The sequence below is a fragment of the Nerophis ophidion genome, linkage group LG01, assembly GCF_033978795.1.
Source record: "Nerophis ophidion isolate RoL-2023_Sa linkage group LG01, RoL_Noph_v1.0, whole genome shotgun sequence".
Taxonomy (NCBI): domain Eukaryota; kingdom Metazoa; phylum Chordata; class Actinopteri; order Syngnathiformes; family Syngnathidae; genus Nerophis; species Nerophis ophidion.
This window is the reverse complement of record NC_084611.1, coordinates 38,655,838-38,683,481: the sequence shown is the minus strand read 5'-3', so window position 1 is coordinate 38,683,481 and position 27,644 is coordinate 38,655,838. Positions and strand designations below refer to the sequence as shown.

The 27,644-nt window shown below is 39.9% G+C and overlaps 1 protein-coding gene across 5 annotated transcripts in view; it reads left to right on the top strand.

The window, feature by feature from the left end:
- The window catches only part of LOC133553773 (ubiquitin-associated protein 2-like), a 42,604-nt gene extending 17,901 nt beyond the window's left edge, over nt 1-24,703 (top strand). For 2 of the 5 annotated variants that reach the window (XM_061902186.1, XM_061902185.1), the window contains exons 10-29: nt 1,728-1,792; nt 1,875-2,082; nt 2,157-2,415; nt 2,485-2,622; nt 2,694-2,830; nt 5,087-5,307; nt 6,736-6,985; nt 7,055-7,094; nt 7,162-7,288; nt 8,550-8,607; nt 8,692-8,911; nt 9,018-9,109; nt 9,183-9,236; nt 14,004-14,082; nt 14,188-14,388; nt 14,477-14,644; nt 17,862-17,966; nt 18,284-18,357; nt 19,972-20,163; nt 23,905-24,703. In XM_061902186.1, coding sequence (XP_061758170.1) covers nt 1,728-1,792; nt 1,875-2,082; nt 2,157-2,415; nt 2,485-2,622; nt 2,694-2,830; nt 5,087-5,307; nt 6,736-6,985; nt 7,055-7,094; nt 7,162-7,288; nt 8,550-8,607; nt 8,692-8,911; nt 9,018-9,109; nt 9,183-9,236; nt 14,004-14,082; nt 14,188-14,388; nt 14,477-14,644; nt 17,862-17,966; nt 18,284-18,357; nt 19,972-20,163; nt 23,905-24,000 — 2,784 coding nt within the window. In that variant the 3' untranslated portion in view covers nt 24,001-24,703. The remainder of the gene's footprint in view (nt 1-1,727; nt 1,793-1,874; nt 2,083-2,156; nt 2,416-2,484; nt 2,623-2,693; nt 2,831-5,086; nt 5,308-6,735; nt 6,986-7,054; nt 7,095-7,161; nt 7,289-8,549; nt 8,608-8,691; nt 8,912-9,017; nt 9,110-9,182; nt 9,237-14,003; nt 14,083-14,187; nt 14,389-14,476; nt 14,645-17,861; nt 17,967-18,283; nt 18,358-19,971; nt 20,164-23,904) is intronic. The other 3 variants (XM_061902188.1, XM_061902187.1, XM_061902189.1) reach the window with 3 other exon arrangements.
- Nucleotides 24,704-27,644: the final 2,941 nt, after the last annotated feature.

Genomic DNA, 27,644 nt, shown 5'->3' with positions numbered 1-27,644 from the left:
GCTTGTATGTTGGAATGTGTTTTTGTTTGGGTTGTCAAAAAACGTGAATAAGGCAGTTAATAATTGGTTGATTTGATTTTGTACACACGACAACACAATTAACCGACGCCGTCTTTGTGACTACACTCCTACTTTAGAGGACTAATTGAAAGACTGGTGTTTATATGTCAAATATACATACAAAATATCGCTCTGATAACTGTAAAAAAAAAAAAAAAAGCTCCAGTGAGGCGAGATTACCCATACTGTGCTGTAGATGGGTTAGGGTGCTCCTTTTCTCCTGCTTTTGCTGTCAACCGCCTGTTGTAAATATTCCCACAAACAAACCGTCGATCGTGGGGGACTTCTTCACTGTTCTAGAGGACGTCATTTTATGTGAACTAATGTTTTGCAAACATTACACAAGGAGAGGAAAAGCTTGTCTATCTGTATTGGCCCTGCGATGAGGTGGTGACTTGTCCAGGGGGCACCCTGTCTTCCGCCCGAGTACACCTGAGATGAGGAGTAGAAAATGGTTGGATGATGGATGGAAAAAGCGTCAAGCTTTTTAGCCACTTAAAATGACAGCATCGCTACGACGGAAGAAACTGCCCCAAAGCCAGCCGAAAAGAAAGGTGTACACAAACTACAGATAAATCTAAATAAAAAAGTAAAAAAACATGATTGATTGTCGGTATCGACTCGAACAAGATATTGTCCATCCCTAATAAAAATTGTCCCATTTAGCTTTATATGAATGCAATACAGCTGAAATATGCATAGTTTAGACACATAATGGTACCTCAGGATACAAGTTTAATTGGTAAAAACATGAATTGCGAAACGGCGTCACCCATTGATATGAATTGAAATTAATTTAATCTGTGCTTGGCTTCCCTGAAAACACCTGTTTAAAATCAAAAACAAATTTTTACATAATAAATCAATACATTAGAATGTATTCCGAACCACTACAGGAGTTTTATGACGTAATGTATAATAATGTACAACATTTCTCCTGGAGAGCGGACTTCTACGGTATCTCCTTTGAGATGCTTCTCCTTCAAACACCATCAGCAGGTTCTCCATATTTTTATGGCTAAATGTCCACCATTTTGATATATTTTGACATCCATGGCTGCTTTTTTTTTTTACTACTGCTTTGGTGTGGTGCAGATGAGAAGGTTTGCCGGCTACACCTTTTTTATTACCTCGCAAAATTTTTGAGGGACTTGGTTATGTGTTAGATGGTAAGACATTGTAGTTGCCACATGGGAAAAGTTTTGCAGTAGAATAAAAAAAGAAGCAAATTAAGGCAATCGCTTCTCCCGTGGGCTGATGAAACATAACCAGCGAACTTCGCCGGCCAGAACAGCAAAATAATAATAAATAATAATAATGGATTAGACTTTATACCACACTTTTCTATTATTAGGTACTCAAAGCGCTCACAGAGAAGTGGGAAAAAAGTCAACAGCTTAATAGTAGACGCTGAGAGTGAGGAGGAAGTGTTGGTCGTGCTAATGGAAATTCGGATAGAGTAAAATGGCAGATTTTTTTGTGATGACATAGACGTTAAGAAATTGGTATGAATCAATATTGCATTTTTTTCTGGTATATTCATATTTTGAAGGATACATTCTGATCATTTACTACCATACATTAGTATGTTCTTTTCATTGTGAAGGTTGTCAGCCTCCCTTGATTTTTATTATTTTTTTTAAATATTTGTCTTTCCTTATCCACAGTTGTCAGAGACCAAAGTATTCACTTCCTCTTCCACTCCAGGAAACCACAACCCACCTGGACACAAGTGAGGGCCGACCCATGCCTCTGACATTTACTTAAAAAAAAAAAAAGAAAAATCTGGATAATGACTTATTTCTCCCTTCAAGTGTGGACCTGGCCAGTCTCCTGCCAAAGTCTGTGGGGGGTTGTGTTGAGTCAGACCTAATTGATGGGCCTGAGGATTTGGGCCAAAGCCTAGTTTTTACCAACTCCCACCACAATGGCCGCACAGCAACACACAGCTACGCCCATGCTACAGCCAACAGTTACGCCCACGCCGCCTCCGCTAGCACCACCTATGCGCATGCTGCCCTGGTACAGACAACTGCTCCTTCAACCACCAACACTTTTACTTGTCACAGTCGAGTCATTTTAGTTTTCCCTTCTAGTCCTCGGTCCTAGGCTCTGGTTTTGGATCTCTGAGCGCACCAAAGACGACGCCCGCATCGGACGCAAGGACAGCAGAGCAGCTCAATGGGCCTCGACTTAGTCAGAGAGCGAGTCAGACTTCGGCCACCCCCACCAGCAACAGTAGCGTTTCCAAAGATGCAGTGCCGCCTGCGGTACCAAGTCCAGCTCTTGCCTCCATGCCCTCGGTGGAAATCAAACCTCAGAGACTAGACAACGGACCTGTTGCTGGCCTACAAAGTATGTTTCGATCAAACTTATTTAACAAGGGTTTTATTCTATGCATTAAATGTTTCCTCTTCACTGTAGTAGAGATGAAGCTTCAACCAGAACCATCAGCGGTGCTCAGCCAGCTAGTGCAGAGGCATCAACAATCATCCATTCTTCCCTCTACAGAGCCTCTGGTTCTGACTCATTCACATGCTCCTCAAGTGCCCACACCACCAGGTATGATCGCATTTAAACACCATCTGCTAAAGGTTCGAGGACAACTGCAAATCTTCCTCAATCTTCTATAGGTCATGAGTCCTCAGTCCTCCCTCTAAGAGATGGGGCCTCTCCAGGAATGAAACCGCCTGGAGTGGAATCGCCCATCACAGAGCCTCCCATTCGACAGCTCAAGACACAGAAGCGCAGAGTGCCACCACCCTCGAAGGTGACTTGATTATGGCTATTATTGTAGTATTGTTTTATTATTATATCGCACCATGGTGATAACTTATTCCGAGTCGTAACTTTATCTGTATCAAAACAATTAGAAGATGACTGGTAGAATACATTGTGGTGTGTTCCTCTTATTTTAATAAACATTGGCTGATGTTACGAAGGCAAAAAACAATATGAGACAATTTACTACCAAAAATTTCAGTAGTTTCATAAAATGCCAAGCATTTATTTTGGAGAGTGGACTTTTGTGCTATCTCCTTTGAGCTGCTTCTCCGTCAAACACACCATCAGCAATTTTTCTATATTTTCATGTCAGTCGTTTGGATATTATATTAACATCCTTTGCTGGCGTTTTCTTCTTCCTGCACAGCGCTGCACGCATATTTTTTCCTCCAGCACTGTACAGCTACACTCAAACTGCTTTACCAAGTTGACTACATACTAGGGCTGGGCGACATATCGATATACTCGATATATCGCGGGTTAGTCTCTGTGGGATATAGAAAATGACTATATCGTCATATTCGAGTATACGTTCTCACGCAGTTGCTTTTAGCTGCTGTCATTACATGACAGGCTCTTCCCACTCTGTTGTCTCCTTCTCACAGAGAGCAAGCACACCTTTTTACACCCGTCACATACTGTCACGTCACACGTGAAATATGTATACGCCCCTGCGGAACAGAGTGGTAGCAGCATGGGTTACGTTAGCTGTGATGCTAGCGGTATACGAGAGAAAGAAGGTGCGAATCTGGTAACAAATGAAGGAAGAATCAATTCCCAAGAAAAACCGCAGGGGGTCCATCGTCTGACGGTGGTTTGGCTTCAAGTGGGAATATGTCGAACAGACAACCGTAATTTGTCAAGTGTGGTGCTAAAGCGTTGCTACAAAAAGTAGCATTACTGCTAATAGGGGCGGCATGGCGTAGTGGGTAGAGCGGCCGTGCCACAAACCTGAGGGTTGCAGGTTCGCTTCCCACCTATTAACATCCAAATCGCTTCCGTTGTGTCCTTGGGCAGGACACTTCACCCTTGCCCCCGGTGCCGCTCACACTGGTGAATGAATGATGAATGAATGATTGGTGGTGGTCGGAGGGGCCGTAGGCGCAAACTGGCAGCCACGCTTCCGTCAGTCTACCCCAGGGCAGCTGTGGCTACAGATGTAGCTTACCACCACCAGGTGTGAATGAATGATGGGTTCCCACTTCTCTGTGAGCGCTTTGAGTATCTAACAATAGAAAAGCGCGATATAAATCTAATCCATTATGATTATTAATATGTAGCATCATTTGAAAAGTCACCTGCTAGAGAATGAAGAGTGCTTACTTCTTGTGTCAACATCTCCATTCGGTGCCACACGCCCACAAACTCATGCACAAGTGCACTTTATTTGTTTAAAACTATTTTAGTGGCGTTCTGTACCAAAAGTACACTTTAATTTAGTGTTTTGATTAGTCCTCTTAGTGACATATTGCACAAAAGTGCACTATTAGCCTGTTTTAAAATGTCTCTGACAATCTTGCACTTTCTGTTTTGGAAATTACATGAATATTTGTGCCACTGCTTAACTGTAATAAATACAGTTTTGCTAAATTGACTTAGTTGTGATTTCCTTCTCTGCATGAAAGTTTAAAATGAGCATATATTAATGGAGCATGAACAAGAATGTTTTAATGTAGACACATAGAATCATCATACTGCTGTGATTATATGCATCAAGTGTTCATTCAAGGCTAAGGCAAAATATCGAGATATATAACGTGTATTGCGATATGGCTTACAAATATGGAGACATTAAAAAAAGGCCATATCGCCAGGCCCTACTACATACGGTCATGTTTTTATGATTTCTTTCTTTAATTCACATTTAATTTTCCTCTTCTCAGCAGTCTCTTTTTTTTGTTCCATTTGTTGAAACACAAAAAGTTCCGTCGATCTCTAGTTGTAGGCTATTGCTGGTGTGTAAGACTGGTTGTTTTAGTCAGATTTTGTAAAGTTCACTGTGGCATTCTCTACCACAAATAGAGGGGTGAAGCTTCGTAACTCGAATTTTAGCCTGCAATCTAAAGCAACAGTTCGCAGAGAGAGAGAGAGAGAGAGAGAACTTGTTTCCCGTAAAACTTGTAAGATCATTGCTTGTATCCCAAGCTCCCACTGTATACATGTTCAAGATGGTAACAGAATATACTTAAAACTTTTAATTGGTAGATCAGGTTTCACTCCCTCTCTTAAATCTGGTCCTCAGATCCCTTCATCAGCAGTAGAGATGCCGGGCTCAGCCGACATTTCGGGCCTTAATGTTCAGTTTGGAGCTCTGGATTTTGGTTCCGAGACTAGCACCGGGACAGTGGATGTGGCCCAGAAAGAGTTATCCAGGGAAAAGGTTTCAGCACCTACAGTGGCCATGACTGCCCCCACACAGCAGCCACAGGGCAGCCTGTTTTCCAAGCCTCCAGGATCTGGAAGGTATGTTCTTTCTTTCCTAACCTGCACATACAGTAGATCCTCGCTGATCTGCGATTTTTCATTCTGTCGACGCAAAAAGGGCATTTTTTTTTATTTGCAGGAAAAATGTTCCCATTTTTCCCACAGAAAACCCTTCTAATTGACTTTAAGTTGGTAATCATAATATTATGGCGTTTAAAAGAGTACTGTATTTTCCGGACTAAAGAGAGCATTGGGGTATAAGCCACACCCACTGAATTTTAGAAGAAAATATTTTTCCAAATTATTACAATTTAGCCGGGACGAAATATTTTGTAAATGTTTAATTGCAAACCTTTCAAATTTATTTCCAGACGATGTCTGTAGCATGGCAGAAAAACGAGTGATCAAACAAACCAAGTCATCTTCATGGACCGTCTAACTGAAGAAGCCAGCTCTCCCATCAGCTAAACAAACTCAATATCTCCACGGTGGCATCTTGGTGAATTTACTGACTTGCGGCAATAAAACAATAAAAAGAATGTCGTTGCAAGTTAATAACACAGACGCTCGTAAACGTGTTCGCATATTACCTAATGCTTACGACGCTAGCATCATGACATTATGATAGCTTATGAGAGCACATACAAATATGCAATAAAACCCTCCTTCAGACACATGGGAAAGTTTAGTAAGTATTAACAGTTTGTTATACTGTAAAACGTATAAATGTTGTTTACAGTGATAAATGAAGAATCTATACGAGTAAAACGCTATGGACGGCGAGGAGACTAAACCGCACTCCTGTTGAAAAAAACACTACCAATAAATTGAAGGAAACTGCAGCACTTGAAGTGAGCAAATTTTTCCAAAAGATGGCGCCATAGTGCACACAATAAAAAAACCTGTTAGTGTTTTTGTTTGTTTGAGATAAAACTATTTTTATTATTGCTTTCAGCCAAGAAAAACCCTTAATCGAGCCGCTTGGTTTTGTAAGCCATAAATGTAGGAAAGAAGTAGCGGTTTATAGTCCGGAATTTAGCATATGTGCATTTCCTACTCAGTGGCCTAGTGGTTGGAGTGTCCGCCCTGAGATCTGTAGGTTGTGAGTTCAAAACCATACGGAATCACACCAAAGACTATAAAAATGGGACCCATTACCTCCCTGCTTGTCACCCAGCATCAAGGGTTGGAATTGGGGGTTATATCTTTAAAAATGATTACCAGGTGCGGCCACTGCTGCTGCCCTCACCTCCCAGGGGGTGATCAAGGGTGATGGGTCAAATGCAATGAATAATTTCGCCACACCTGTGTGCGACAATCATTGGTACTTTAACTTAACTTTTGTGGGTTTGTTCATTATCCGCTGTATTTTATTATTCACCAAGGGTTTTTGCTGGTAATTCCTGTGAACGGGCGGGTACTACTATAAATTGTGGAATTTTACAATGTTTACTTTTGCCTAAACAGCGAACACATGAACACCCAGCCCCCTCTTCCTTCTGCTGTGGCGGAGTCCAGCTTCCCCTCACCATCCTTGGGCTTACCCAGTGTCACGCCCTCTCCCTCCCTGGGTCTCCCTGGGTCAGCCGCACCGCCCTCCACCGCAGCTACGACACTTGGCAAGCGTGTAGAGAGCGGCGGACCCCGATCCCTGCCGCCACACCTGGCCTTCTCTCAGAACAAAGACAACCCTGTATCTGCAGCTGCACCTCTCACCGTAAGGAACACAGCACAAGACATCCAAAGAAAAAATTTGACAATAACAATTTTTTCCTTCTTGTCCTAGAATGGTTACTGTGGTATAAACACGCAGAGTCCACAGGATGGTAAAGCTGTGCATTACTTTTGAAGCGTGGATACAATGTTAATACTTTTTTTATTTTTTATTTTTAGCTACACAATCGGCAAGAACTGTGAAAACAGAATCTCCAATAATATTGGGGCACAGCGGCCCCGCCAATCACACACCTTCTCCTGCCACCATTACCTCCCACTCAGCGCCCATTCCCTCACTCAACAGGTAAGAGATGTCTTTCACACCTGTAAATTGCATATAGTTTTTATTTTAAAGTGTGTCCACATTAGACGGACAAAGGTATTTGGACATGTGGTCAACAAAAACGGTGTCCCTAAAGGCTGGACACAGACAAAAATTAATATTTTCAAGGGATGAAACTTTCGACACATGGAGTATAACATCTTAAATATGATTTACAACAAAAGTGATTCCCAGTTGGTAACATTGATGTAAACTTCATATAGAGATATGACAATAAATCGTATTAATGATAACTGCGGTAAAACTCCCAAAGGTTAGTTTGAGATTACAATTTTAAAACTGTGATTGATAACTGCACTTTTTTAGTAAATTTAAGGACTGACTGCCGCCAGCTTGGCAGTTTAAATGCTAACATGAAAACAAAAGGTATTAACGTCTTTCCTTATTAATAAACACATACCCCAATCTAAACTTATAAGCACATTGCGACTGTATCTGAGCAATTAAGATACTAACTTGTGGACTACCGCCCGAGTGCGGCTGGGATAGGCTCCAGCCCCCTGCTACCCCAAAAGAGACAAACGGTAGAAAGTGAATGGATGGACGTTGAACCTGCAAGCTGTTGTCTCTTAGTACAGAGTGATCGTTCTATGTTCAAAGGAGTACAAGATACGTTCATGGGCCGCTGAACTGAATAGGACGCCACAATGCCTAGAAATAATAATAATAGAATGTATCTGTTCCACACTTTTCTTTTAAATGAATCTTAAAGTGTTACAGTACAAACAATATTCAAAACAATACAAATTTGACTTTTAAAACAGATACAATACTAAGATTACACCATCAGTGAAGCATTATGAACAGTGGGTTTTATAACAGTGTGTATTTATTTTAGTAGCTTAAAAGACTTGGTCAAAAGATTTCAGTGTGTAAGTGCTTTTTAAACACATTCGAAAATACCCTTATAATATTAATTGTGATAATTTTGGTCACAACAACCATATATGAAATTTTCATATCGTTGTATCCCTAACTTTATACAATTACAAACTCTTCATATTTCCTTTGTGTCCAGACATAAGGGACACCTGGTAAAAGATTTTGATATATCTGTCGAAATGTTATACCTTTTCAACACAAAAAAACATTTGATGTTGTGGGGAACAAAAAAAGGCTACATTAGTCCAGTCCATAATGTTTTGGTTAACACGAATCTCTGCAGTAATTATTTGAACATGTTTGTACAACTTTTATGTAACAAATGTAACTCACTTTCCAGCCATGTTAGCAGTTCTCCCTCATCTGGACCAACCCACACTACAAGCTCCTCTCTCCAGGTAGACAAAAGACATACTTGAGCGTCCACTCACTGTCACTTTCAACCGAAGCTGTATGATAATGTAAGGATGTTTCCTCATCAGGCAAGCAACGAGGAGAGCGCCAGCAATCTCCACGCCTTTTCCACGTCGTCCAGCCAGCCCCTCAATGCCACCAATCCCTCCTCAGTTCTCATGACTGTCAGCAGTACCAGCGGCAATGTCCTGCACCCGTCGGGAGCGCCGGGCCTGACTCCTAACGGCACAAACGGAATGCTATCAGCTGCCAATAGCCGCACCGCGCCACTGCTCACCACCACTTCCGGTAGGTATCAGAGAATCACCCCAATTCAAATACCACAAGTATACTGTCTGTCTGCATGATTTGCAACAAGTAATTGCATATTTTCTATCTTTGATGTCTCCCTCAGGAAAAGCTCCTCCGAACTTAGCCCAAGGAGTGCCCCCTGTGCTGGCCAGTCAGTACATCATGGGCCCCGGTGGCTTGTTCCATGCTTACCCGGTAACAATATATAAATAATACAAATACAAAACTTTCTTGCTAATATTGTTGAATTGACATTTTCTTTCCCCAGCAGCAGATCTACGGCTTCGAAGAATTGCAGATGCTGCAATCTCGCCTCCCTATGGTGAGTCTGCTGTTATGACGACCATATATTTTCAATCATATATGGAGAACATGCAACGGAATAGTGTTTGTTGCAAAGGTGTCCAAACGTTAAGATATGGAATGATTGAGGGATGCATGTAGAGATGGGTACCAAATTCGATACTTCTTGATACGCACCAACCGAATTCCGTCGGTACTACTGAGAACCAGCCATCCATCCATTTTCTAACGCTTGTCCTTTTCGAGGTTGGGGGGGGTTGATGTTTAATTAAATGATATCAGTTTTTGATATCCGTCTTTCGTGTGCCGTCACGTCTGCTTGCAGACTTGTCATCGGCTCAAGGGGTCTATTCGGGCAAATGGGTCTATTCATAGTTGGAGTACCAAATTCTGTACTTTAATAAGAATTGAATCAGAATCATCTGTCATCATACAATATATAATTTAATTTTGCTGACTCCTCCCATTCCTTTTGGGAAAAAAATGAAAGGATTAAAAGCTGATTGAATATAGATGCAATAAGTAAAGACTTTGCCAGACTTTAACTATTTAGAGTGTTGTCATCTGATGGAGTTTATCATTGGTGTTAGTAATTGACCATGAGAATTGCAATATGCATAGAAGTATTATATAGGTAGGGATGATGTTTGATAAGAAATGATCGAGCCTATTATCGAATCCTCTCATCGAACCGATTCCTTATCGATTCTCTTATCGAGTCCGGATAGGTTGATGTACATGGAAAAAAACAACATTTGGTTTAACAAAAGATCACTTTTATTATATGAGAAAAAAATAAAATCTATACAGTAACACAAAAACAACTTGTCTCTGTGATCACTATAGGTGTATAAATAATAATATAGTGTTAAATAAAATCAGTCCCTTGGGCACAAAAATGAAAATAATACAGCTCTCCAAAAAATGCACTTCTGCTACTATTTGACATAACTGTTTATGATGCTATGACATCTTTGCACTTTATTTCTTTATTGAAAGAAAATTCTATGAAGAAAAAAGTTTGCAAATGTGGTTACAATGCTAAAATATGAAAAGTTAAAGCTAAAAAAAGAAATACACTTTATTGAGTTAACATTATTTCTTTATGAGCTAGGGAATACAACATCTACACTACCCAGCATGCAACGGGAGTGACGAGCATGCGCAGTAGCCCCGAAAAGTGTTGTTGCATGTCGTCACCGGGCAAGAACTCAGCCAACACCCCTCGTTTGCATTATTTATAATTAGACTGTCAACACATATACAGTGTGATTTTGCTTTGTTTACAAAGAAAGAAAAACAAAAGTTAAAAAAGGGGGATATGTTGTGTATATATATATATATGTATGTGCTGCGGTTGCTTTAAGAACGTTGCGACAGCTGCCGTAAAGTGCGTTGCTAGCCTGGTTGCTATGTTCCGGTTGGTCGTAAAAGTGTTGGTCATGTGTTTGTACCCTACTCAAATTTCAGTAAAGTTATTCATTGGATTATGTCTTTTGTTTTGAACTTTATTACAACTTGGAGCGCTTTTTCCCGTCCGTTGTTTTCCTGCTTTCGCTATCTGCGCCTAATGACTGAGCTACGTGACGTCGTTTCTTGTGATGTCTCATGGTGCATTTCTGGTCGGGACGGATTTGAATAAAGAACCAACTCTTTTTCTTTACTATGGTGGTCTCGATAACGGGTACCGGTTATCAAAAAGGGGTTCGAGTCCGAGGACTCGGTTCTTTTCTTATTGAACAACTGGGAAAACCGGTTTCGAGTATTATCCCTATATATAGGTACCATTGAGAAGGCTGTCACGCCAAATTTCCTCTCCCTACAAAAACTTCCCCCCACCCCATTTACTTCCGGGATCATGATTAATACAGACGTTTTGTTAACGCTATATTATAAAAATATAACGCTATATTATAAAAATACAGACGTTTTGTTAACGCTATATTATAAAAAAAATTAAAAAACAATTTACAAACACAAGCTATGTATTGACATAAGAGGAAACGAGACCCCGGAAGTAAATGCATCATCCAATACCTTGTGTTTGTAAAAAAATTTTTTTATTTTTTTTTTTATAATATAACGTTAACAAAACGTCTGTATTTTTATAATATAGCGTTATATTTTTATAATATAGCGTTATATTTTTATAATATAGCGTTAACAAAACGTCTGTATTAATCATGACCCCGGAAGTAAATGGGGGGGGGTGGAGGTTTTTGTAGGGGGGAAGGTATTTGGCGTGACAAGGCCTTTCCCACCCATGGTTTGATTCATCAAAAACCACAACACAGTAAGTACATGTGGTACAAAACACACAACTTGCCCACTGAATTACCGTATTTTTCGGACTAAAAGTCGCAGTTTTTTTTTCATAGTTTGGTCGGTGGTGTGTCATATACTCCGGAGCGACTTGTGTGAAATTATTAAGCCATTACCGTAAAATATCAAATAATATTATTTATCTCATTCGTGGAAGAGACGAAGAAAATGTCAGCAATCATCACACACACATCAGCAATCGTCACATACACGTCAACCAATAAGAATTCGGCGGGGGAGGGTCATGGCAGAAGTGCATTGTGGGTCATGGAATGCTAACTGTTATTTGCTACTGCCGTAGCTATTAAGATGGTTCATTTCATCGTTGGCGGTAACTTAGAAAAACTGAGAAGGGCTGAACAATGGCACCGAAAAGGAAATCATGTACTGCAGATTACACAATATCAAATAATATTATCTAATTCGCAGAACAGACCAAGAAAATGTCAGCAATCGTCACACACACACGTCAGCAATCGTCACATAAACGTCAACCAATAAGAATTCGGCGGGGGAGGGTCATGGCAGAAGTGCATTGTGGGTCATGGAATGCTAACTGCAATATGCTATATGCAGTTAGCTTGTACTGGATTTTTACATGTTGTTCATGTTTGGCAAACTTCCCTCTTCAATTTTATATTAAATTTATACGGTGACTTAAATCATTATCGACGTTCCCGTTTGAAAGCATCTTTAAATGTAATCGGCGTATGCATACATTCTTGTGCACAATATGGAATTTTTTTTTTTAACATTTTAACTACAAGTCACTAACTTTCTTTTAGACAATTCTAAAGTTAGTGTTTTTATTTAAGTATTTAATCTATTTAGATGATTGATCTATATTTATTTTACAATAAAACTCACACTTTGTGTAAATTGACAAATAGCAGACTTTCATAATACGTAAAGAGCAGGCAGCAGCTCATCTCTGTTACATTGAGGAATACATTTTCAGCCAACTTGAGAAATGTCTCATAAGCTACATGAAGGATCTCAGAATTATTTTTCTTTAAAGTTTGCCATGTTTAGAAATCATATTTTTCATATTGATGTAAATTTGTTTAAAAATTGACAACAGGAACTAAGCATTTTTGTTAGTAATTGCTATTAAATGGAAAATGTGTAGGATTATATAAGCTTTGCTTCTTCCTACTTCTTCTCGATATGTTGTAAAGAGAAATGAAAATATGTGCTGTATTATATTAAAACCGTGAACCTGTTCAAAATACACTTTAACCTACCAACCAGCAAATTTCTGGGTTCCTCATAAGGAAACATTGCAATGTTTTACATTAAGAAACCACTTTAAAATTGATTAGCTAGCCAATTATAAGTTCCATATATTTACCAATTTTCAGGAGATCTCCTATATTTTGAAATGCAAATGCTGATGCTCCTTTTAGACACTCGTAATATAGATTTGTGATATCTAGGGGTGTAACTGTATTTGTATTGAACCGGTTCGGTACAGAGGTTCGGTTCGGAGGTGTGCCGAACTAGTTTCCACACGGACATATTAAGGGTTAGGGTTGCGTGTATTTTCAATGTACGTTCAGGATTAAGAAGGGGTTAAAAATAATAAATAAATTGTGCTCGCAGCAAGATTCATGAGGGAGGGGCAGAGACAGAGAGAGCGAGAGAGTTATGATAAACGCGCATATGTCGCCAGGCTTTGCTCTTTATCCATAGATTTATCAGATTTTATTTTTTATTATCTATAGCCATAGGTGTCAAAATTGTGCCCCGGAAGCCATTTGCGGCCCACAGCTAAAGTTTTACAGGCCCGCGGCACATTTAAAATACTATTAAAATAAACAAAAGTGAAATAAAAAAGCTTAAAGGCTAAATGTAATTTTTGAAAAAGTTTCAACATTGACTAATAAAACAAAGCTGTTTTTTTCTTTCAAACTGTCATTGCTCAAAACATAATATTGAATCAAAATCAATGTTATTATGAATTATTGACCTAAGGTTCCGATTACTTCACATCAAATATTCCACTAAGAAAAATATTTTTGGTGGAAAATTTTGCAAATTTGGTAAATGAATAACCCAAAAATGTATATTTTGTTGTTTTCTTACGGTACCGAAAATTAACCAAACCGTGACCTCTGAACCGAGGTACGTACCGAACCGAAATTATTGTGTACCGTTACAACACTAGTGATATCCCTAGATGTTTTTGGGTGTTTAATTAACCACAACATTATCACTGCATGAAACATCACTACTGGTCCAAAGTGTACTAAAGAATAATGTTAAATAAACAACTTTAAGCATTGTCCAGCTATTTACAGACATTATATTCAGGTTAAGCTAAATTTTACTGCAAATGAATATCTGCTCCAAACATCGGCCTCCTTGACAGCTAATTATCGGTATTTGAATCAGCCCTAAAAAAACATATCTGTCTATCTGTAGTCCATTGCATGGTTTTAATCGTTGCTTTTGGTCAACACAGGACTACTATGGTGTAACATTCCCTGGTACTACAGCTACCATGCCTGGAAGAGATGGGCTTGCCAATAATCCTTACACAGGTGACTATTACTGTTTTTCACAAATTTTTGTCTAAAATATAATGGCATCATACACTACATTGGCAACAATATTGCAGAGTATAGCAGCAGATGTTCTCCTGACAGGTGAGGCCACAAAGTTTGGCAGGAACGACTCTTCGTCTCCGGCCCCGCCAACCAGCTTGTCCACAGCTGGCGTACAGTCTCAGGCCCTACAGGCGCCCCAGGCTGGTACACAGGGCCAGGGTCAAGGGCAGAACCAAGGCCAACAGGCTCAGAACCAGGCTTTCCTCAACCCCCCGCTTCCCCCTGGCTGTGGATACACCGGTACACATTACTTGCGACATTTTAAGATTCTTGCTCAAACGTGTTTTTTTTACTGAGCCCTCTTTCGTTTTTGTCCTTGTTTCCATAGGTCTCCCGTACTACACCGGCATGCCCGGAGTTCCTTCGGCCTTCCAGTACGGCCCCACCGTCTTTGTGCCTCCTACTTCAGCCAAGCAACCTGCGATGGGCCTTGCGAATCCTTCCAATCAATACCACCAACATCAGCCCAGTTATGGACAACATGCGTATGGCACAGGTAGGACTGACTACACGGAACCACAAACATCATATGGATAGTGTGTGTGTATATATGTATCTATATATAGATAGATCTAAATAAATATAGATATATATAAGGGTTGTCAAAGTTAAGGCGACAATGCATTACTATAACTTCCGGTAATAATTTCATTAACACGCATTCGTATTGAGCCCTTTTTGACCCGTGATCCATTCCATAGCGTGCGGAAATGTAATGGCGTCCGGTAACTGTTGAGCCACAAGCTCGAAAATAATGAGCATAAATTCCCAAAGGGGACATTATTTTTATTAAGGATCCCCGTTAGCTGGTTGCCACAACAACCCACTAGTCTTCCTGGGGTCCACATTATGAAAATCTCAGTTCCAAAGCCATGGCAAGTTGTTCTCCCGACAGGATATCTTCAATCGCCGTGAGATGACATTGTAGCGAACGCCTGCTGGCCCTTTGCTGCTTGCAGAGAGGAGGAGCTTCACGTTAGTGTTGACATCACATTTGAGTGCAATAATAACATAAAAGATGGATTGTTTATCGAACTGCTTTTGTAAAATGGAAGATCCACTCAGCAGAAAAAAAAGGCGATAGAGAGGAAGTCTAGAGTCACTTTTATTGGCGACTTCGGTCAGAAAGATGAAAGGAGACTTGTCATACCAATCTCAGACTTCCGGCTTTACATTAATAGTGCTATGTGTCACATCCAGTCTAACCAATAAACAATTAAAAATCATTTTACATTATGATCATGCTTTGTCAAGTATGTTAGGCTCCAGCACCCGCCGCTACCCCAGAAGGGACAAGCGGTAGAAAATGGATGTAATGTAATCTGTGATATTTCTACCTAAATAAATGTTTCGTGACAGATTGAAATAAAGTGTACATTCTTTATGACCTGTTGTGATAGATTGTCTGCAATAACAGAATGTTTAGCAGGCTGTATATTACATTTTATTTATAAATAGATATGATTGAACAATTATATGAATACCATCAACTTTATTACATGTGCAAAATATCAGAATAATTTATTCAGGTACAAATATCAGAGATATATTGCTTAACATCTTTGAAAATCAAACCATGATCCTAGCAATTCACATTTTGTGTTATTAATGCATCAAACTGGTATCTAAACATCGTGTTGATCCTCTCTGAAGGCAAGTGCTCCTATAGCAGGAATACAAATTATGTAGTCCTACAAAATTTTAAATCTGGCATGACACCAACGCACTGCAAAAATTTGTTTTTGTCATTAAAAGCGTGTTTAGATCTTTTTGTGTTAAGCTGTTTAAAAAAAGCATAATGTTTAAAATACATTTCATTAAAGCAAACTAATTCTCCAGTCATGGTATTAAAAATGTTAATATCTGTGTAGAGTACATGTATTAATGACGAAAAATTATATTAATTTGCGATTAATCGCAATTCATTTTACTGTAACTATGAACAAATTGCGATTAAATATTTTAATCGTTTGACAACCCTAATATATATATTTATTTATATATAGATATTGATTTTATTTTTTTCAAAATATTTACTTACCATTTTTATTACTTTAACAGATTTTATAATCCTACTTTGGAACCTCTAAAAATACACTCACAAAAAGATCAATCTGCTATTGTGCATGATGTCATGCTTTTGTATATCTAAGTTTTTCTGCCAATCTGGAAACAAGCTCAGAGAGACATCTTAAGTCAACTTGTGTTTTGCTTTTTTTTTTTTTTTATGTTTTATAGAGAACTTCCACATTGCATTTTCGTATTAAAATATATTTAGTTGGAGGTTCTGAGGAGCAGCAGTCGTAATTAAACAGAAAAAGTGTAAACAGTACATTCTCTCGTGAAGGCAAGAAATATTGTTTCCTAGACATTAGATCTCGCGAGATTAAAACGTGACTATATTTCTAACTAGATAAAAGCTGTCTTGTGGGCACAAGTGATTTTTTTTATTTATTTTTTTCTAAATATTCAGAAGCCTATCGGTCTGGGATTTGTATCGCACATATTAAGTGCTTTTGCGCACACTACAAACCAAAAAAGCTACCAAAGAGAGCATGCCTCTGCGTTCCACATGCTAGTTTAGCGTGGCGATCCGCGGGCGCTCTTTTTGCAGCAAGTGTGCCAAAAACATATGCTACTACTGCTAATGCTAGCTGTTTTGCTGTTGTGGATGTGACAATCTGATCCTGCCTCTTCATTGATTAATGATAACTTGACAGCGTCTAATACTACAGTTTGGCCATCAGTGTTGAAATAACTGTGTGCTGTCTTTTACTTGAGAAGCCTAAGGCTTATATTGGTACATGATGTTACCGTGCTTTTTGTATTTAATTTGCAGTTTTTCTCAGTATGATAAAAAACAATTCAACTAATATATAGTTTATTTAGTTTTTCGTTCATATGGTCTAAAACTGGTCAAAATCAATATAGAAAATGTCATTCAAAGTCGTATCTTTTGGAAAAAAATGTTTTTGTTTACCGGATCTCCCAGCTTTATGCAGAGGTAGATAAAGCTGCTAGATGTTGACCACTCATGTTAAAGCAACGTTAATGCAAATGTTTTTGACCTGGACCTAAATAGAGATGCTGGTAGTTTCTTCCAGCAACAAGGGAAGACTGCATTTATTGAATAGGCATTTGTTTCTCTCACTGTTATTGATTAAATTACTCATACAATTGTTTAACAGTTGAGAATGTAAATGATTAAAACATTTCCTGTACAATTATAATCTTTTTTTGTGTGTTTGACTTTGGAGGTTCCATCTTACACTTCATTTTAATTTAGTTTATCTGCACATCTGTAATGATAATGTCTGGCAGGTAGGTCAAATGTATCAATAATAAGGAGAAGGACGGGGAACCAGGTGTAATAAATTCTCACAATGGTCAAACTTTCAACACTTCCATCCACCAAATGCTGCATGTGTGTGGGTTGTGGGTATCGGGCTTTTTTGTGTGTTTTTGTGCTTATGCTGCATGCGATAGCTCAGCGCGCCCCCCCAACCGCCCCTTTTGCTGAGGTTGGCTTACTATAGACACAGGTGCCATTATAGTCAGGTTACCTTACTGCTTTTCTCACTCTTCATCCTCATCCTCCTCTTGTCACCCTTTGCTTTTCACCTGGTCACCTCCTCATCAATCCTGTGTCCTTATCTTCCTGCCCCCCCACCCCACCACATTCTATCTTTTTCTCTTTCTTCTCCCTCCTTCAGCCTTTGACGACCTGTCTCAAGCCCACGGTGGGGAGTACAGTAAGGGAGGGTACGGAGGCTCTGCCCAGTCTCAAGCCAAGACGGCGGGCAGCGGCCCAGGGAAAGGTACACACCCCAACCACACACACTCACATACACGCAGAAGGTGGGCGTTCAAGGCTGTGGCCCATCGGCAGCACTGTCATCTGCACTTGAGGGCGTGACTAAGCAAGGACGCTGTGTATTTTGCACGAATGTATAAGTGGTTCCTGCTTGTGCACTGCCTCACTTAATCAGCATTTTCCTATTGGCTGACCCCCATCCACCGTCTCCTTTTACTAACAGTAGACCTGAACACCAGGTGTTGAATTCATTCTTAATTTCTCTCTTTTTTTTCCTCCTTACATATTCCATACATTCTTTGTCTTTCCCTCTGCTCTCAGCACCAGGGCTGTCTGGATCCGGCACCAGTGGAGGAGTCCCTGACATGAACGCATCAATCTACAGCAAAACACAGGTGACCTCAACTGTCACAATCAAAACACTTATTTGTCAGCTCTTTCAAATACGTCTCAGAGGTCCCACAATAGTGTTTTGGCAAAATATAGCCTTGATGCAGGAATTTAGACAGTTTAAAAGTTATTTAAGCCCATCTGGACTCATATTATCAGATCTTTAATGCTAATGTTAAAGTACCAATGATAGTCACACACACACACACACACACACACACACTAGGTGTGGCAAAATTGTTCTCTGCATTTGACCCATCACCCTTGATCACCCCCTGGGAGGTGAGGGGAGCAGTGGGCAGCAGCGGTGGCCACGCCCGGGAATCATTTTAGGTGATTTAACCCCCAATTCCAATCCTTGATGCTGAGTGCCAAGCAGGGAGGTAATGGGTCCCATTTTTATAGCCTTTGGTACGACTCTGCAAGGGTTTGAACTCACAACCTACCGATCTCAGGGCGGACACTCTAACCACTAGGCCACTGAGTAGGTTGGGCAGTTTGTCCAGTACAGTGTGTTTCTCGGTTCGATCCCCTTGTCACTTCACCCTCGCTCCTGATGGGTAGTGGTTAGCGCCTTGCATGGCAGCTCCCACCATCAGTGTGTGAATGTGGAAATAGTGTCAAAGCGCTTTGAGTACCTTGAAGGTAGAAAAGCGCTGGTATAACCAATTTACCAAATCATAAAAATGTAATATCTATGCATAGGTCTGAAGCGTTTTAAAGTAAAAAAAAAAAAAATCATTTAAGACTTTTGAGTTTGTCCTTTTTTTTGGCAACAAGGCATGGCATGAGTTTTAGGGAAAGACTGTCATTGTTCTGAAAATAGTAATGCAGGGAAAATCAGTGTTTTGAGTTATTGACTTATTAAAGGCTGTAATTACCTCATTTAAAGTATTCCACTTTGCAACAGTTTTTTGGAAATTATGTGTATTTTGTTTTTCCCCATCATAAAAATGCTGGGGTTTTTTGTTCTTTTTACAAAAGCAGCATAAAACAAACATTACAAAAACATAAAAGTGTATCTATTGATAGGTCTGAAGCTGTTGAAAAAATGTTAAGCCGTGAAAGTGTTTTAATAACATTTATATATCACTATATGACGCTTTTTTGAGCGCCTCCGTTTTTTTGCTAAGGAAGGATAGTGTGAGGTTTTAGAAAACTGTCATTGGTCCAAAAATAAAAAGGCTTCAAAATCCCAGTTAGAAATTACTGACCTATTAAAGGCTGTAATTACCTCCATTATACTATTCAAACTCTGTGTTTACAGAGTACAAGGAAGAAGAATCCTGATAAACTTCTTGAACGTTAATAAAAAATGAGAATCTTATTCATGTCATTGTAATAACAAATGAATTAACTATTAATTCTACAGAACTTTATTGATAATATATTCAGGACGTTAACAAAGGTGTTTAAAATTGCTATGAAATGGTAAAGAGGTAGGCATGGATAAGTTCTCCTTCTTCCTACTCCTTTTCGGACCTGCTATAATGACAAACCTATATGATGTACCATATTTAGACTGTATGCATGTTTGAACTTTAAACCATAACTAGTTGAGAAGTCTTTTTTTTTTTTTTACTTGTCTAATCTTATTGTTTTTTTCTATTTATTTTCAGTCATTTGACAAACAGGGGTTCCACACAGGGACGCCGCCTCCCTTCAACCTGCCCTCAGCCCTAGGGGGAACAGGGGCCATGAACCCCGGGGGCCCCCCAGGTTACGGCCCTGGTCCCTTCCTGCACATACTGCCTCCTCATCAGCAGCCCCATTCGCAGCTGTTACATCACCACCTGACACAGGACAGTCAGGTAACATTCCCACTCTCTCTTCATACTTCTCATTTAGTTTTCCCTGCACGGATATGAAGGCCACTCTTTTACATTTCTCACACAGCTTAACAGTTTTGTAATTTATTGTTGTACCTTCTGTAGGTACTGGTCAAAGTTTGTCAATACCGATTCTTTTAAACTACAACAGTACTATAATTCGATATTTATTTTTGTACATGACGTCACATTCGGTTGTAGAGTTGACACTGGTCAACCACCAGACGGGAAACAAACACATTAATAGTGGACATCCAGGTAATAGGGATGTAACAGTATAAAAATCTCACGGTTCGTTATCTTCATATCAAGGTTGCAGTACGATATTATTGTGGTATATGTCCAAAAAAGAATACTCTAAATGCCAATGTTTGTAAAAAATTAAGTGGCAGGAATGTTAAAATGATAAACACACTGTAATTGAACACAAACATGATACTAATATAATACTAACACTAATCATGTTGGCAGCACGGTGGAAGAGGGCCAAGTGCCTCTGCCACACAAAACGAAGGTCCTGGGTTAGATCCTGCGCTTGGGTTTTTTTCTGTTTGGAGTTTGCATGTTCTCCCCGTGACTGCGTGGGTTCCCTCCGGGGACTCTGGCTTCCTCCAAAGACATGCACCTGGGGATAGGTTGATTGGCAACACTAAATTGACCCTAGTGTGTGAATGTTTGTCTGTCTGTTTTGGCCCTGTGATGAGGTGGCCACTTGTCCAGGGTGTACGCCGCCTTCCGCCTGAATGTAGCTGAGATAGGCTCCAGCATCCCACGCGACCCCGAATGGACAAGCGGTAGAAAAAGGATGGATGGGAGGAAGTACCGTATTTTCAGCACTATAAGGTGCACCGGATTTTAAAGCGCACCTTCAATGAATGGCCTATTTTAAAACTTTGTTCATATATAAGGCGCACCGCATTATAAGGCGCATGGAATGGATGCTACAGTAGAGGCTGGGGTTACGTTATTAATCCTTTAGATGTAGCTGCGCTAAAGGGAATGTCAACTAAACAGTCAGGTCAGTCAAACTTTATTAATAGATTACAAACCAGCATTCTGACCACTCCGTTCACTCCCAAAATGAATAAACAGCTGTTTTATTATTTTCTTTGATTCAATAAACACGTAAAAAACAGTCTGATACTCTTACGGTAAGTCAAACGTTAGTGCAATCACAACATTAACTCAACGTTGCTCAAACGATATTGTCACACAACACACAAAATAAACATGTAAAACTCACTTTATTATGTTTTTCCTCATCCACAAATCCCTCAAATTCTTCTTCTTCAGTGTTCGAATCAAACAGCTGGGCGAACACGGCATCCAAAATGCCCGGCTCCGTCTCGTCATTAAACGAGTCAGTGTCGCTGCTGTTAATGATAAATTCTCTCGCTGCTACTTTATTCTCGTCTTCTACTGCGTGACTGATCGCCTTGAGTTTAAACTCTGCGTCGTAAGCGTGTCTCTTATTAGGAGCCATTTGGGGTCTTTACATAAACACACAGAAACGGCACGCCTCCCGCAGTCATATATCCCAGTATGCACCGGGCGCTTCTTCTACGAGGGAAAAGGAAGTCGGCGGCTGCTTATCGTAGTTGCGAGACCTGTTGTTCCTCAAAATTGGTATATATATAAGGCGCACCAGATTATAAGGCGCACTGTCAGCTTTTGAGAAAATTTGAGGTTTTTAGGTGCGCCTTATAGTGCGGAAAATACGATAATTAGCGATTAACAGGTCGTTTTATGCCGACGAAGAAGTTTGCTTTTTACAGCTATGAGAATATTGGTTCTTTTGCTGTTGTGTATATTTGTTAATAAATGAGAATGGGGTCAAAGCGAAATGTTTTCCTTTCCACACTCGCATGCGCTCAAAACCTTTATTATTATGAAGTAGCAGTAAGACTCCAGCTTCAACCAATTAACTTTTTTTTTAAATGTTACTTTAAAAACATTGCTTTATGGTGATGACAATTTGACTCTGAAAAATATTATTTTTATTACTTTCTATGAGGTGATTGTTTCAATTGGTAAATGGGAGATTTTATATTTTATTCATCTGAAAAAATGCTTCACATTTTGTAAAATGCTTATCATATACTGTAAATAAATAAATAAATGGGTTGTACTTGTATAGCGCTTTTCTACCTTCAAGGTACTCAAAGCGCTTTGACACTACTTCCACATTTACCCATTCACACACTGATGGAGGGAGCTGCCATACAAGGCGCCAACCAGCACCCATCAGGAGCAAGGGTGAAGTGTCTTGCTCAGGACACAACGGACGTGACGAGGTTGGTACTAGGTGGGATTTGAACCAGGGCCCCTCGGGTTGCGCACGGCCACTCTTCCACTGCGCCACGCCGTCCCAACAAGTGCACTTTAATTTAGTGTTGTAGAGGTGGGAATCTTCAGGCATCTCACGATTTGATTCTGATTCGTAGGACGATGATTCCATAGAGAATCAATTCTCAATTCAATATGATTCTTGTACAATATTAGTTGGTACATAAATTATAATGAAACGTGCAGCTGAGATAGGCTCCAGCATACACCGAAAGAGAAAAGCGGTAAAAAATAGATGGATTCTGTGGTAAACAAAGTATCAGTGGTGTACTGAGTTAGGGCTGGGCGATATGGCCTTTTTTTAAATATCTCAATATTTTTAAGCCATGTCACGATACACTATCTTGATATTTTGCCTTAGCCTTGAATGAACACTTGATGCATATAATCACACCAGTATGATTATTCTGTCTACATTAAAACATTCTTCTTCATACTGCATTAATAATGTATGCTCATTTTAAACTTTCATGTGGTGAAGGAAATCAAAACTAAGTAAATTTAGCAAAACTGTATTTATTAAACAGTTATTAAGCAGTGGCACAAACATTCATGTCATTTCAAAACAGAAAGTGCAAGATTGTCAGATATTTTAAAACATTGTATTTTAAAACAAGCTATTTGTGCACTTTTATCACTAATATGACATATCAAAACAACACTAAATTAAAGTGCACTTGTTGTACAGAACACCACTACAATAGTTTAAAACAAATAAAATGCACTTTTGTGCATGATTTTTGTGGGAGTGTGGCACTGAATGGAGATGTTGTCATGCAGTTTCAAGCACTCTTCATTTTCTAGCAGGTGACTTTTCAAATGTTACATATTAGCAGTAATGTTACTTTTTGTAGCAACGCTTCAGCACCAAACGTGACAAATTACAGTTGTCTATTTGACATTTTACCACTTGAAGCCAAACCACCGCCAGACGATGGACCCCCTGCTGTTTTTCTTGGGAATTAATTCTTCATTTGTTACCAGATTCGCACCTTCTTTCTCTCGTATTACCACTCGCAACACGTCTAACGTTACCCATGCTGCAACCTCTCTGCTCCGCGAGGGCATATACGTATGTGACGTATGTGAGAAGGTGCGCTTGCTGTCTGTTAGAAGAGACAAGAAGAGTGGGAAACGCATGCAGTGTAATGCCCGCAGCTAAAAGCAAGTGCGTGAGAACATATACTCGAATATCACGATATAGTCATTTTCTATATCGCACAGAGACAGACCCCCAATATATCGATATTTCGCCCAGCCCTATACTGAGTACTACAAAACTTTTACTTCAAGTTAACATTTACTAAACAACACTTTCAAATGGTAAATTATTATTTGTATTCTTTATTGATGGATCTGCCCCCACTCCCTCCTCAGGGTGGTCCTGGTCAGCGCAGTCAGTCCAGCAGCATGCAGCAGAAAAGCCAAGGCAGCAAGTCCAGTTACGGCAGCTCCCCCTACTGGGGCAACTGAGGATTGCTTCCCAAACACGACCTCCTTCCTCCCCCCATCCCCCCACCCCACCTCCTCCTCCTCCCTTTTTGTTTAACAGCTGTGTCCTTGTGTTTGTGCGAGTGCGTGTGTGTGCGCACTGAAAGGGAAAACACAAACAAGGTAAAGCCACACACTACTCCCTCAATCAGCAACTTTTGGTCCCCTGCTGCCCCCCCTAACCACACCCCACCTTTACAAGTCCTCTAAAGTCTTTTGGGGTTCTCTTCCTTCCCCCCCTCCAAATTGGTTGTACATGTAAGATATTTATGTATGTATTTATATAAATATATATATACTGTATATGTAATAGTAGAACATGACGTGGTGGCTGCATTTTATTTTTTTGAAGGACTTTTTCTTGACTTTTTTTTTTTGATTCAACACAAGCAGGAAGAGATGTTACATATATTAAAACATGGAACAGGAGAGAACAGCACTGATGTTTCTACATGAGGACTTCACAGGTGGGGGTGGGCTTCATGACGACCTAACTGCATTTCTCTTCATTTTCAGTCTTTTTTTTTTTTTTTATACATAAGAACTCCTCCCTCGACTCCTTCCCTATCTTCATTGTGTACCTCCATTTTTTTCCCTCCCTTTTGCCCATCCAAATTTTATATTTTAATTTAATTTTAATTCTCATAGCCCTCCAAATAAAGGTTCTGAGCAGTTGGAAGTTTAAGCCGGCTCGTGTTGTTTTTCGGTTAAGTGTTCGAAATAATTATTTAATGTCGCTTTTCAGTGCATTTATTTGAGGGGAAAAAAATATTTTTACTACTCCCCGTTCAACAACTGTTTACACAACATTGCTAACGACTTATAACGGACTTGTTGGTTTAACTTAAAAAATATTTTTGTGTATAAACAAAATGTTTTTATACACGTGCTAATCTGTGCACCTTTTTTTTTTTTACCTATTTTGAAGAACATACACTGATAAATTGAGATGTGCAGTGTGTGAAGAGAGAAGACTGGACCACATGTCTACGTCAACGTGCAGAGGATTGGATAAAGAAGAATTTCATAACTGAAACCCTTTGATTGGGAAGTTCAAAGTTACCAAATGAATTATGTAAATCATTGGCATTCTTATGCGCCTTGCTAGAATATTGTAGAAAGTAAACTTAATACACACTTCACTTTTAAACTTAGAATAATTGATGTAGTACTATTATTTTTTTGTTTTGTTAGGGTTAAGGAAGAGGGGTTTTTGCGTCTGCCTCACAATACAAAGGTCCTGGGTTCGATCCTGCGCTTGGGATCTTTGCATGTTCTCCCCGGGACTGCATGGGTTCCCTCCGGGTACGCCGGCTTCTTCCCACTTACAAAAACATGCACCTGGGGATAGGTTGATTGGCAACACTAAATTGGCCCTAGTGTGGGAATGTGAGTGTGAATATTGTCTGTCTATCTGTGTTGGCCCTGTGATTAGGTGGCGACTTGTCCAGGGTGTACGTCACCTTCCACTCGAACGCAGCTGATATAGGCTGAAGCACCCCCCGCGACCCCGAACGGGACAAGCGGTAGAAAATAGATGCTTTGTAACTATATGCTTGTTCAACCAAAAAAAAACATACATTCTTTCCATACTTCTAAGTAGTACAATAACATTGATGAAAGTAGTTGAATTTGTAAACATATTGGTTTTTAGAAGATGCTTAAAAAGTATGACATTTGTTTAGTCAAGAATCAAATACAATGTGATGGGGGTACAGGACTATTGTGGATGCAAGTGTGTCTATATTGCTGCGATGTCGCTTCGTCTGGCATAACAATCTTTGCGCCCCACTTTGCAGTCTTGTTGCAATAAACACAGCAGGTTGCTATGGATACGACCGTGATATTAGTCAGAACCAAAGTCAACGATTAACAGGTGTCAATAAGGGAAGGGGGGAGGAGGAAGGTCAGAGCGTCTCAAGACAGCAAACTGCTGGAGGGGTTTTTCCAGCAGGACTTTTTCCGAAGGCCAGCGTTAGGAGGGTGAATTGCGGTTTAAAATGTTCGAAAATCATTCCAGTTATAGTAAAGCGCTATATGAATACAGACCATTTATGCATATCTACTCTAGTTGTCTATTCCTGGCACGCATTGTTTATCATTTTGCTTTGCAGAGCGGAAAGCTTTTCCGAGTTGTTTACCAGTTTGCGACTTAGTTCAGAAACAGACGTGGTCTTGGTGCCTATACCACCCGGCCCATTCCATCAGTCAAGACGGGCACCTTTAACGGGTGCTGTCGTCTTCCAAATGTGTTGGTACACCAGGGAAACACTTAATCCAATCAGCAGATGCCCTGTTGTCTTAGCTAAGAATAGCTTTGATTTCCCAAATGGAAAGAATCGCCAGGCCCACACCCCTGCACTTCCCCACGTGTCCAACATGTATCCAGCAGGAAACCTTGCGTCCATGGCAGACTGCCTCCCTCGTCCCTGGCCTTCTCGTTCAGAAAATCTGGTCAACTGCGCTGACACTTGTCAACCATGTATCTTTGGTTTTGCTTTGGAGAACAGTGCGGAGAGAGGCTCCAAAAAAGATGGGACGAGACAAACAAGCAAATGCAGGGAAAAGATTAGGAAGAGGGAAGGGAAAGGTCCGCCTTCGTGGAGAGCAAGCAAGAAATGTACAAACCCCGTTTCCATATGAGTTGGGAAATTGTGTTAGATGTGAATATTAACAGAATACAATGATTTGCAAATAATTTTCAACCCGCATTCAGTTGAATATGCTACAAAGACAACATATTTGATGTTCAAACTGATAAACTTTTTTTCGTTGTTGCAAATAATCATTAACTTTAGAATTTGATGCCAGCAACATGACAAAGAAGTTGGGAAAGGTGGCAATAATTACTAATAAAGTTGAGGAATGCTCATCAAACACCTATTTGGAACATCCCACAGGTGTGCAGGCTAATTGGGAACAGGTGGGTGCCATGATTGGGTATAAAAGCAGCTTCCATGAAATGCTAAGTAATTCACAAACAAGGATGGGGCGAGGGTCACCAATTTGTAAGCAAATTGTCGAACAGTTTTAGAACAACTTCCTCAACGAGCTATTGCAAGGAATTTAGGGATTTTACCATCTACGGTCCGTAAAATCAAAAAGTTAAGAGAATATGGAGAGATCACTGCACAAAAGTGATGATATTACGGACTTTTGATCCCTCAGGCGGTGCTGCATCAAAAACCGACATCGTGTAAAGGATATCACCACATGGGCTCAGGAACACTTCATAAAACCACTGTCAGTAAGTACAGTTGGTTGCTACATCTGTAAGTGCAAGTTAAAACTACAATGCAAAGCAAAACCCATTTATCAACTATATCCCGAAACGCCGCCAGCTTGGCTGGGCCCGAGCTCACCTAAGATGGACTGATGCAAAGTGGAAAGGTGTTCTGTGGTCTGACAATTCCACATTTCATATTATTTTTGGAAACAGGGGATGTGGTGTCTTCCAGAACAAAGAGGAAAATAACCATTCGGATTGCTATAGGCGCAAAGTTCAAAAGCCAGCATCTGTGATGGTATGGGGGTGTATTAGTGCCCAAGGCATGGGTAACTTACACATCTGTGAAGGCACCATTAATGCTGAATGGTCCATACAGGTTTTGGAGCAACATATGTTG